This window comes from Hipposideros armiger, unplaced genomic scaffold (assembly GCF_001890085.2).
Source record: "Hipposideros armiger isolate ML-2016 unplaced genomic scaffold, ASM189008v1 scaffold_76, whole genome shotgun sequence".
Taxonomy (NCBI): Eukaryota; Metazoa; Chordata; class Mammalia; order Chiroptera; family Hipposideridae; genus Hipposideros; species Hipposideros armiger.
This window is the reverse complement of record NW_017731426.1, coordinates 4235519-4248080: the sequence shown is the minus strand read 5'-3', so window position 1 is coordinate 4248080 and position 12562 is coordinate 4235519. Positions and strand designations below refer to the sequence as shown.

Below are 12562 nucleotides of genomic sequence, written 5' to 3'. Positions count from 1 at the left end.
ATATGTGGCATTAAGAACAAACTCACAGTGCTTTATCTATTTACTGTATAGTCTAAAAAGTAAAAGATTTTTGCTATGAATTCACCCCTGTGGACTTCTGTATGTGTTAGCTTCCCAATGCGTTTGTCTTTTCCTTTTCTTCTCAAACCAGACGTGATTCTCATCAAGAAAGGTCGACTGAGTACGTATCACTGAAGAATATTTCTATGTACACCTAGGATAAAGCTCACTTGAGTACATCAGGGGGCATTGTGTAGTAATATGTTTACAAAGTGTATTCGCGTCCTCTCTGGTCACCATCTCAGATTTCCCTGCAAGTTTGAAAGAAAGCCTTTCTCGTTACAGGCTCTTCGGTGTGACGGGGAACTGTGCTGCCTGCAGTAAGCTCATTCCCGCCTTTGAGATGGTGATGCGTGCCAAGGACAATGTTTACCACCTGGACTGCTTCGCGTGTCAGCTTTGCAACCAGAGGTACGCACGCAGGCAGACTTCCTTTTGGCGTCTCAAAAACGGCAAAAGTCTCTCTGCTGGCTATTTACTTAATAGGTGGGAATTATATTCGTGCACGTTCCTTAAAGCAATTTACTCTCAGCATTTTTCTTTTCTGCAAACGTTTATTCAGTACCAGCAACGAACCACTGAGAAGGGTCTTAACAACACACTTCTACTTGGAAGAAATGCATCCTATAACAAGATGTGATAGGAAATGAAAACACGTCTATCAACTTTGAGGCTTCTTTTTATTGATTCTTTTCTCTGTTGTTTTTCTGTCTTTTATGACATAGGTTTAAAATAGCTCTATTTTTTGTACTATTTTTGGGAGCAAAGAAATTTGCCCTAAGGCAAATATACAGAAATTTGTGGCGGGGAGTGTGTATTCATCTTATTTTTCGTATTTATAGTTGCCCTATCTCTTGATTTCTTATCTTGAATTTTAACTGTGTTTTATATGTACTTTTTAAGTTCCTTCAAGTTTCTTTGAGGCTGGGTACAGCTAATAATTAAACTGTTATCAGCAGTGGAGAGGTAGCATTGGAGAATGGAAAGAGTATTGTATAGGGAATCTAAAAACCTAAATCTAGTCTGGACTTCGCCCCAACAATATGAGCTCCCTGGATCTCGGCGCTGTCATTTATAACATAAGGGAGCTGGATTAGTCAATCTCAGAGAACTCTTGCATCTCACAGTATTATGACTTCATCCCATTTTTCCTTATTGAAAGTTATAACTTTTATTTCCAGTGGGAACCATCCACTACCGCTACCTGTATTATGTGACACATGCAGAGGATATTAGAATATTAAAAAGTAGATATCATTAAAAATACAACATTTCAAAAATTAGTATACTTGATGGATTTTAATGAAAATAAATCCCATGTGAGTGTGAAAACACCTGGACATATTATATAATCAGTAAATATTAGTTGTGTCAAGTTCTCAGTTATTGTAATTTGCTGTGTTTTACTATTCAATGCAGCATCTTCTTATGAGGCCCTGTAGAGTAGTAGAAAGAAGATGATGTTTACAGGGAGAACTGGATTCGGATTCCAGCCGCATCACCAATTAGCTGTGTGACTTCGCCTCTGTAATTTTTGTTTCCGCACTCTTAAAATAAAGACATTGATGTCTATCTTGCAAATTTTGAAAGTTAAATGAAATACTTGTATATTAAGTACCAGGAACATAGTAGGTTCTCAAAAATGAGTTATTTTACCTTCGTATTTATAATTGACTTTTACAAAATCACATTTCACTTAGTTTTTGCACATGATGCATATCCCAATAATGTCTCCGGCTGCATGTAGATATTCAGAATGTGGCTCAGTATACCTGGTAATATATAATTTACTTGGGAAATAGTTCAAGACGTCATCTCATGACACCTTGAGTCTTCCCAACAAATGCTTGAAATCAACGTAGTTTAATTCAGTCTGTGGTGACATTGAACCAAACATAAATTGGCAAATGCATGTGTTGTTTATTGTAAGGATATGGATAAACAAATACCAATATCCACACATCCGTACAAACACATTTATAGGCGTGTGTCCATGTAAGAGTATAGATTTTAAAAGTATATTAGTAGTAAATTTAAAATGCTTCTGTTTACTTGCCATGTTGATCCACTATAGCATCCACTAACAATAGTTATCTTTATGCAATAATAACATTTACTGCTTTTCTACCTACAGGAGGTTATATATTCATAGTAAAAAATTTAGAAAATACAAAGGGATAAAGAATAACATCCCCTCATGTCTCACTATTCTCTCACAATTCTAAGAGAAAGTATTTTAACATTCTGCTGTGTCACCAGCTGTACGTGTTTTCATACATATATGACAAATGATACATAGCATATACTTTATATTATACCCACATTTAAGCAGCTTAAAGGAAAGTAACAGGGAAGAATCCTAATGTTTGATGTTTGGACTTTTTAAGTTTAATGTAGTATGCTATTTTACCTGCCTTTAAAAATTCTTTTACGATATTTTAAGCTTTCTTATGTTTAGTTTTATGGATAGAGCTTCATATTTGAAATCACCAATGGGTAAGTTGTTTCTTCCAAGTTTTCATATTATCAATATAATATGGACTTTATAAAAAACAACTACTGAAATCGGTCAGGAGCAATTCACAGGAGCGAAAACTAATTAGACAACGTATGTAACAGTTTAAAGGCTTATATAATATATTGCAAAACACTCTCCAGAAAAGTTTTAGCAATCATTCTCATACCAGAAATGTAAAAACGATGCATTCGCACACATTCAATTCTAACACTGGGAATTATTTAAAAAGAAATCCTGGTCATCTTAAGGGATGAAAGATGGTGTCTCATTATAATTTTTAATTAGCATTCATTTGCTTACTCGTGGCCCTTTGCTATTGCTTCTTTTAGGGAAATGCCTGTTTATGCCCTTTGTCCATTCTCCTAGTAGGGCAGGCTTACCTATTTTATTCATGTTCTACACAGAAAATTAAAACATCATTCAAGTGCTAAACCCAGCCTAAACTCTATTATGATGCAAAGTAATTGTAGGTTGTTAATGCTATTTACAAATCGTATATCACTTTTATTTCACCATTGAAATAAAAAGTTGCACTCACAATTAACTCCATTTCCTCAGTAGAACCCAGTCAAGTAAGACAAACACTCCTAAATTTTGACTCTGAAACTGTTCACACTCTTATTGCTGCAACATACTGCTCTAGTATCATTATTAAAAGACCTAATATATTTCTGTGTTCGCTTCATTTATTACATGCCATAATGGGACTGCATATCTTTAGTGCTGGTTATGCACAATTAGCACTTAGTTATTGTCTTGTCACTTCAGCCCCTACAAGACAAACTTCTTTAATGCAAGAAGTCAGCTAATCTTCATCAGCCAAGCAAAGCAGACAAATTTTGTTACTCTCAATACAGAAGGTTTTCAATATAGGAGATTGGGCTTTTACTTTGACATTTTCTTGGGAAGTCCTCTCTAATAAAGCCATATGCCACATGAGTCTCTGCTTTCAGTAGCCAAATCATTGTCATAGTATTGCACCTTTTCAAGTGAAACACAAGACAAATAGGTAATTTATAGGCAATTAAGCAAACTTTATTGACATCTGAAATTGTGGCATTATACATGCTTATGAATTCTATTTAGCAGTCATTTCATTTTAACTTTTAAATCAAAGTATCATTAATATCAGAAGTGTTTCTGAATGTTTAAAAACATAGTAGCAATAATTGCCTTCAGGAATGGTCCTTTGTAATACTCTCTCTGCCCTTTTTAGAGAGGTATGGCTAAAAATGTGAGCCCTGAATTTAAAAATCTAAAAGTTTCTTTATTTTGAAAGGAAATCAGAGGAAGGTTATTTGGAGTATCTTGTATAATAACTTGAATCTTCTTCGGAATTGGAAAATTCTGTGTAATAGGTTAATTCCTTAAAGGTAAATAAGTCCCTCCTCCCCCTTAGAAAATTCTGTAAAACCAAACGATGGTTTTATAAGAAAAAGAAAAGACATGCTTCTTTGTCATAAAGTTGCTTTGAATATGTAAAATTGTAGAGCATTTCATTTTCTTTTATTAAAGAATAAAAGAATTAGGCTCTGTAGGAACGGAGGGGATACAATCTATTGGGTTGTTGGAAAAGTCATGATGCATTTTTGCAATGAGAAACATAGAAAGAATACGTCATGACTTTCCCGACAACCCAATAGTTTCTTTCTTAGAGACAGGACATCAAAGACTCACAGGAGAGTGTAATCGATGCTAAACAGATCCATACCAAGGGAGGAGAGGTGGGCCCTTGGAAGTCTTAGGAAAGCATCACAGGCTTGATGTGCTGCATTTTAAAAAAGAACTCTCTAGGACTGTTTGGGACAGAAGAAGTGCATCTGGTGGTGAGTAGGGGAGATGAGGAAGCCAGGACACGGTGAGGAAAGGGCTTCCCAGGCAGATGGAGCAGAATGCGCAGCATGTAGGTGTGACAGCATCTATTATGTTCAGGAAATAAAAAGGAGCTCAGTGTGCTCAGAAATTAGATAGGGAGTTTGATAGGGATATGGGAGAATGAGGAATGGAGGGAGAAACAGGAGATGAAATTGTAAAGGTAGGAAGTCAGTGGTTGGAAATCAAAATGAATGCAAATTTAAATTACTCCATTTAAAATATCTTTGTTATTTAAAGCTGTTTGATTCTGGAATCAATCTATCTTAACCACTATTTACTGACACCCCACCTCAAGTCATAGTACAAACTGTGGTGGTATTCCAAAGGTTTTCAAAAGAAATACAACTCATGGTCATTTACCTCAGCTCTGCTGCCCAGACTGGGAAACCTGTTACAGACTCATGAGAAAATGTGAAATGCCAAAGTAAATGATACACTAATAAATACATGCTTTGGGAAAGATCAGAATGAGTTCATGTAGACAGTGAACACTGATGGAAGGAATGTAAACTAAAGAATTCTTAGAATTTAATTAGATGGGAAAAAAAAAAAAGGAAAATATCCCTGGCTAGGGAACATTTTAAGCAAAGATGAAAAGCTTACCATTGGTAAATAATAATGATAGCAAATTCTTACATAGCGTTGATCATACACCAGCTACTGTTCTGCCTCACATGTACTAAATCGTTTAATACTCAATATAACCCATAAGTAGGTACTATTACCAACCTCATTTTACACACAAGGAACCTGCAGTGCAGAAAGTTTAAGTAACTTACCCAAGATTACACACTTAGAAAATGGTAGACTCAAGACTTAAACCGTTGTAGTCTGGTGTTAGTCTCTGACATCAGAGCCAGTCTGAGGGCTCTGGCCTGTTTCAAGAGGGGCATTTTATTTTCTGGCTAAGTGGATATAAATGTGAAGAGATACAGGAGAGTTACAGTAAGGTAGGCGTGAATCATTTCTAGCAGGACTTGGGTGCATGTCGCGTAACCCGGTGCAGAAAAGATGGTTAGGAATGAGTATGTAACGACAACTGGGCTGTCATTGGCAAAAGACATTAAATTTGCCCACAAGTGTATAGTGATGGGACAATGAGTAGATGGCATCTCTTAATGAAAACAAAGTACAGTATCAAAATCTCCATCTTTTAGTGACTGTGGATGCTAAACATGAGAGTAGAGACATTGGAAACATGGAGTGGAGCATTCCATGTTTTCCCTCTTTTTAAAGTGTTGTGGAAGTTTAACTAATTATAATTGACAGTCACTAACCTTAGGGAAATAAGATGACTAAGTTAACATTTTCATATCTTGGAAAGGATGTTACAAATGGAGGCTTCTTAGCAGAGGCTTTTGATAACCTGCTCAAAATTACTCTAAGCCCCATATTTTATAGGGATGATTTATTAATTATATTTATTTTCTGTACTCCAAGATGATTAGCCATCTTTTACTTGCTTATCATTTTTTTTTAAATGAAGGCAAAATTAATTGAACTGCCTGTACCACAAGTACATTAGGGTTATCTAATTAGGGTTAGATTCCAAGGGAGATTATCCATTTGTTTTCAGAAATTTTAGCCTTACCTCTTAATATACTACTAACAGCATCTTCTGGCCATCACTGCTTTTAAAATATTTTTTTCTGCAAGTGCTAAATCTCGTAAGGAACTGATTATATAACACCGGAAATTAGCCTCTTACAAAATTACAGTTATAGATGATTTTGTTAAGTGTCTAATATCTCCATTGCTGTTTCTCTAATTCATGTTTCTATATGGAACATTTTAAAGGCTGACACCAATTCTAATTGCACACCAACCATAATCTGCTGTTAACCAGAGCTTTCATGGCTGTTTTGTTTATATGTGCAAGTGGGACGTTCCTCACCCATGCTCTGTTTCATCTTGAACTTTAAATTAAAATGCATATAAAATGTACTTTATCCAGTTGACAATATATTGGCAACAAAATATTCAGGTAGGAATATTTTAGGTGAATTCCATTTATATGACCAACATCTCAATGAATGGTGGGCAGACTTTTTTTAAAGTTATGAAAAGGAATAATAATAATACAAAAAACCTGTATAACTTTATAGCCGCATGCTTTACTGCCTCTGGGTAAAAGCATGGGTCTCAAATCCAAAGAGACCTAGTTCCTTTTCTACCTCTACCACATGCCTTCTAGCTATGAAACCTTGGCCCGGTTTTTTAAATCCTGGGAGGAAGCCTTGAGTTTTTCATATGAAAAAGGCAATGATAATATCTACGTTCTAAGTTGGATATAAGTAGTAGTGTGATACACACACACACACACACACACACACATACACACACACACACATGCTTAGCGTTAGCACATGGTAATTACTTTCTATGAGGTGGCTATTTTAATTACCTACCACCCAAACAGTAAGGTAAGGCTTTACATACTTCATATCTACTCCTTGCCACAAACTTAACAAAAGTGACTGATATGACAAGAAAAACTGAATCTTATTATCTTATTATCATCTTAAAATCTTATTATCATCAGTGGAAAGTTGAGATTTGAACACTATTTACTGCAATTTGCCTCTCTACCTTTCATATGTTACTTATTTTAACATCCCTACAATCCAGAAATGTAGCTGTTTTATCTTACCCAAAGATACCCAACTCAGAAAGTATGAAATGTACCTTGTATTTTGCATTGGGTAGGTAAAAGCAGTAGGGCTCAGACCTAGATCCTCAGGCTCTTGATTCAGTGCTTTTCTCACTGTAATTACCCTGAATTTATTAATCTACAAATAAAGATTACCTTAATTTTAAGGCCTCTGAAGGGAAAAATAACATGCCATGCCATGACAAAAAACATTTTTTTTATTTGATAGCAAATAGAATATTGGGGATTGTTAAAAAATTATGTTGAAAAATTAAAGTAAAACTTTAGACAATATAGAGTTGAAAGTATTTCCAGTTTAGTTGATTTTTAGGAAAAAAAAGATTGCTAAATTTTTTTAAAGAAATGTCAGCTGGAACACAAGAGTGTTTTATTGAATTTATTTATTTTTGATGTGAAATTTTATTATTAGCTTCTTAGTTCAAGTTAATTTTAATAGTAATATAAATTGAAAATTTTGAACAGTAATCAAATATACTCTACCTGCTATTTTATATAATCTCATAGAAGGTAAGTGTCTAATTTGGCTATTAGGTCTGTCCAGCAAAAGAAATATTTCCTTTTATTCAACATATCTTTGTATCAAGATTATCTATAAAAATTGGTTTATTCAAACACCGTTTTTAAGCACGATGTTTAAAGTTTATAGTTTGCAACCAATAAAAAGAAGATGTACTTAAAGTCCAAACTTGAATGTTCATTGTATTCAATAGCCTTGACCAGAAATAACTCGAGGCTTTCTAGATCAGCACATAGCCTGTACTTTCAATCAACATCATCAGCAGGCAGTAATCCTGAGGAAAAAAAGTAAATTCCACAAATAAACAGACCAATCTTCTTTAAGAGGAAAGCTAATTCTTTTCAATCTACTTTTTTTTATTACACTATTTTCTCCTCTATCTACTTAGCTAGAATAAGGATAAATTTCCAAAGCTACCCAGTTGGAAAATAAATAGGTTCACTGTTTGTCTAGCATTCCAATCTTTGCAAATGTAAATCAGTCCAACTGCTCCTCATTTAAACTTTCAACTTCACAAAACATTAAAGGGTGGCTTTCCCTACGCAATTTAAACTATCCACTAAGATTTCTGCTTGAACATCATTCGAAATTGACTATCTGATAAAGAGAGACCACTATCAAAGGTCGGTGAGGTCAACTTGTATAATTACCAGTAGTTTTACTGGGTCAACTCTACAAGACACTGCTGCTTGAAGGTTAAATTGTTACAATTAAAAATATATACATATCTCCCCAGAGTTACTTTATTGTTAAATGTACTGGAAACAGCGCAAGCATTTATTTCTGACCTTAATTGTGTCCAGAGTGTCACCACTGGGAAATTATACAAAAAGAGCACTTATTAAAAACATTACAATCTTGCACGTTAAACATTGTTTTATAGAATAAAATAATAATTAGCTACTGGAAACTAGTTGCTTTATCACATTGATATTAGGAAGTTTGTTCAGGTTTTACTCCCTTTGGCTTAATTGGAGTGCTCTAAGAAATGACATTTACTATTTTATAGTTGGTGAAATTGCTACAAACAAAGGAATATGGCCGAGCATCAGAGTCTGGTGCTAAAACAAATTTCATTTTAGAATGATCACTTTCAAATTACTAGAATTTAATCACATTTTTAATAACAGAATAAAAGGAAGCTTTGAATGGGAAGCTTTAAAATGGGCTATTTTCTAATCATTTGATTCATTTTAATGCCTTTTACTTTTTTTTATAAAGTGGATAAATGGGCAATGACAAAATCTTCCATAATCACTTCATGTGAAATATTATTATCATTCTTTCTTATTCTAATGAGTGTATATATAGATCAGTTTTTTTTTCTTTCCAATGTGATAAAAAAAATCACCTTTGCTGCCCTACGTGTTTTCCTCGATGTTCCTATGGTTTTTATATGTAAAAGTAGAATTTCACATTTTGTGTGCAATGTTTCATTAAATGACCTAAATGGTTTAGTGATGACAATAATGGCAACTTTGTAAGCCAAGCTTTCAAATTCAGGGAATTACCATGTGAAATCATTATTAGGAAAAGAAATCTTCAAATCTATGGGTCTGAGTGAAATGGTCTTAACACATTTTATTTTTTTAAAATACTTTCAGGTTTTGTGTTGGAGACAAATTTTTCCTAAAGAATAACATGATCCTTTGCCAGACGGACTACGAGGAAGGTTTAATGAAAGAAGGTTATGCACCCCAGGTTCGCTGATCTATCAACATCACCCCATTAAGAATACAAAGCACTACATTCTTTTATCTTTTTTGCTCCACATGTATATAAGAATTGACACAGGAACCTACTGAATAGCGTAGATATAGGAAAGCAGGATGGTTATATGGAATAAAAGGCGGACTGCATCTGTATGTAGTGAAATTGCCCCAGTTCAGAGTTGAATGTTTATTATTAAAAAAAAAAGTAATGTACATATTGCTGGATTTTTTTGCTTGCTATTCGTTTTTGTGTCACTTGGCATGAGATGTTTATTTTGGACTATTGTATATAATGTATTGTAATATTTGAAGCACAAATGTAATACAGTTTTATTGTGTTACCATTTGTGTTCTGTTTGCTTCTTTGTATTGTTGCATTTAGTACAATCAGTGTTTAAACTTACTGTATATTTATGCTTTCTGTATCTACCAGCTATTTTAAATGAGCTGTAACTTTCTAGTAAAAAAACTGAAGAGTAAATCTCACAAATGATTGATACACATATAAAGCAAGTCTATCAACATTAAAAATACTAAAAAATAAAGACACACACAAAGCATTTTAGCAACATCCACTATTATTGCCACTATGATTTAGAGCCTATCAGTGTTCTCATTATAACCCCCTATTTTCAGGGGGTTAAGATCAGCTTTAAAAAAATGCATAAAAATTTCATCTTAAAGCACTTTCATTTTATACCAACGTGAAAAGTGCCATTTTTAGAATAACTTTAAAGCTTAACAGTTATCCTTTTAATATCCTGTGTGTGTGTGTGCGTGTGTGTGTGTGTGTGTGTGTGTGTGTGTGTGTGTGTGTGCTCTTTACCTATATAATGGCTTTGTTTTTATTGTTTATTTTTTTCAGCCATCACCCCTTATGTGAACTAGTGCCTTTGGGTATCATGTAAGTTTTTTCCAAAGGGTTACTTTAAAAAGTGTTACCACAATTATGAGATAATTTTAAAACGATAAATCAAATTTCATATATAAATTTTGCCCAGGTCACTCCATAAGAGCTAAGGGTTTAATAAGTTTATGGCTTGATAAATTTCTGGCACGAAAAGGATTTGAGTATGAATCGACTGAAACCATAGTAATGCACATTGAAGCTATGATTTTTGAGTAGTGAGGTTACTTTTCATCAGAGCAACATAGTGCTCATAGAATCTTCTAGAAGAAGAGAAACAAAGGGATTGATAAAAAGCTGAGAACTGGTGATTATATATTTTTCTGTATTTACCTGCCACTTATTTTAATGTTTAAAAGGGAACACTTTAAAAGTTTGACGTGTCTTACTCTATTGCTTTCTTTAAGTAATTACCCACTCAGAATACATCCCACATAGGCTGAAATTTGTCATTCCATTCTTTTCAACATGAAATAGTCTCTTACCTACATGATAGCTGATAAAGAAGAAAACTTTCTGACACAAATTATGGAGACTGATTATTTAAATTACAATTTGAGAAATTAAAATGAGTCTATAATCTCCTCATCTGGGTTGCTCACATTTTGCTTGTTCCCTGTGATAGAAACTACTTTTCAACAAATCTAATTCTGCATAGACACAATGAAGCACATTTTTACTAGAGCAAATTTAGTGCTGTGGTTTTTCTTTTATTTTTTTCTTGATCACTTGTATAGGAAACAATATTTCCCAGTATTTGCATACATATTTTGTCCTGTCAATATATGTATTGCAGATGAAAGTCAAATGTGGTAACTGAACTCTTGGTTTGGGGCCAAAATATTAAGCTGCAAATAATGCTGGTGTGAATTTGAGTTGTTTTAAAACAAAGCTTTATTATGGACATGCATGTGAATCTGCATATTGCCTCTCATTTTTAAGAAAATGATTCTGTGAAAAGTGAATGATACGTATTTTTACAAATGCTTCATGGTTAAGAGTGTTCAAGTGACATCTCCCCCAAATTTGAGACACACTGAAAAAATAATTTCAAAAATAGCTATTTAGGGCCCATAAGATAACTATTATTTTAGCCTGAGAGCCTTACATTTATTTCATGAAAAGACTTGCATAGCCAAAACGAAAACCAAAACAAAACAGAACAAATGGTGAGGAGTGGGGGGGATACAGTGAGAAGTGGTTTTCATAACGCTGTTGCCCTGCTATCCCCATTACAAGTTGCTTGAGATTCATGTGGATGTATAATTTTAATTGTCAGTATCTTTTTCAAATGATCTTTTAAAGATTTAAATGGTTTTGCGAATGTTAAGATCAATATGTCAAAATACCTGTAAACTGGGAACAAAATGTTCAACTGTTCAACTATTCTTGCCACCCAAAGACTAAACATTTTTACTGCCTTTCCTTTTACTTAATCCTTCAAGAATTAATTCTTATGCTTTTCCTACAAACAAAATTACCTAGATTAAAGTTAAGGCCTTAATCTCTTTAGATTATCTTTAATCTCTATGGAAATTGTGAAACAATACAGAAAAAGGCCATTTTATAGCTAATTGCCCATAAATCATAGCATTTTTGACCTGAAGTACTAAGCTAATTGTCTTGACTATTCAAAGTCCCTGAATTGTTGTCAACTTTCCTCTTTTGTGTTGTGCCGCCCTGATGTCACTTAGCTTGTTATCTGATACCTCCAGGAGGACACCTCCAATGGAGCTTTGATTTCTCAAGCAGGGAAACCTCCCTCCCTAACACTCATCTCATCTAGGCTGCCTCTGATGGTGGACCAGGCACCTCCCGTCCACCAGAATGCTGGCTGAGTTTAAAAGCTGACCTGTGTTTGTAATTTCACTTTCATCTTGCTTAATAAATATCTGCTGGATTCTTTCATTCATTTTTTTTATATTTGGACTTATGTTTTTAATAAAAGGGGTATTACACTATTTGATTGCTCTTAATTGGCAGGATCTAAGATGATATCTAGAAAGCATACGTTAAGTTCATGAAAAAGGAATAAAGTGTGAAGGACGTTTCCTTTCAAAAGGCAAATCATAAGCATGGAAAAAGCACCTCGAATGCCTTCTCCAAAGGTTATATTTAGGATCTAAGAGCTATGGAGCTTACTGCTATTTACATATGTGGGGAAAATACAACTGTCAAAAACGAAGGTAGCAATTACTGAGTATAATTTTGCACATATATACAAATTTTAAGTGATCTTTCTGAAAGCAACTGTGTTGTCAGACTAAATTTCAGATTTCCTCTTTTCTGTATAATGAATGAA

The 12562-nt window shown here is 34.0% G+C and overlaps 1 protein-coding gene across 10 annotated transcripts in view; it reads left to right on the top strand.

Moving 5' to 3' along the window:
* Nucleotides 1–12172, top strand: part of LMO3 (LIM domain only 3) — a 59031-nt gene extending 46859 nt beyond the window's left edge. For all 10 annotated transcript variants that reach the window (XM_019643335.1, XM_019643331.1, XM_019643327.1 and 7 more), the window contains 2 exons: nucleotides 346–471; nucleotides 9246–12172. In XM_019643335.1, coding sequence (XP_019498880.1) covers nucleotides 346–471; nucleotides 9246–9351 — 232 coding nt within the window. In that variant the 3' untranslated portion in view covers nucleotides 9352–12172. The remainder of the gene's footprint in view (nucleotides 1–345; nucleotides 472–9245) is intronic.
* Nucleotides 12173–12562: the final 390 nt, after the last annotated feature.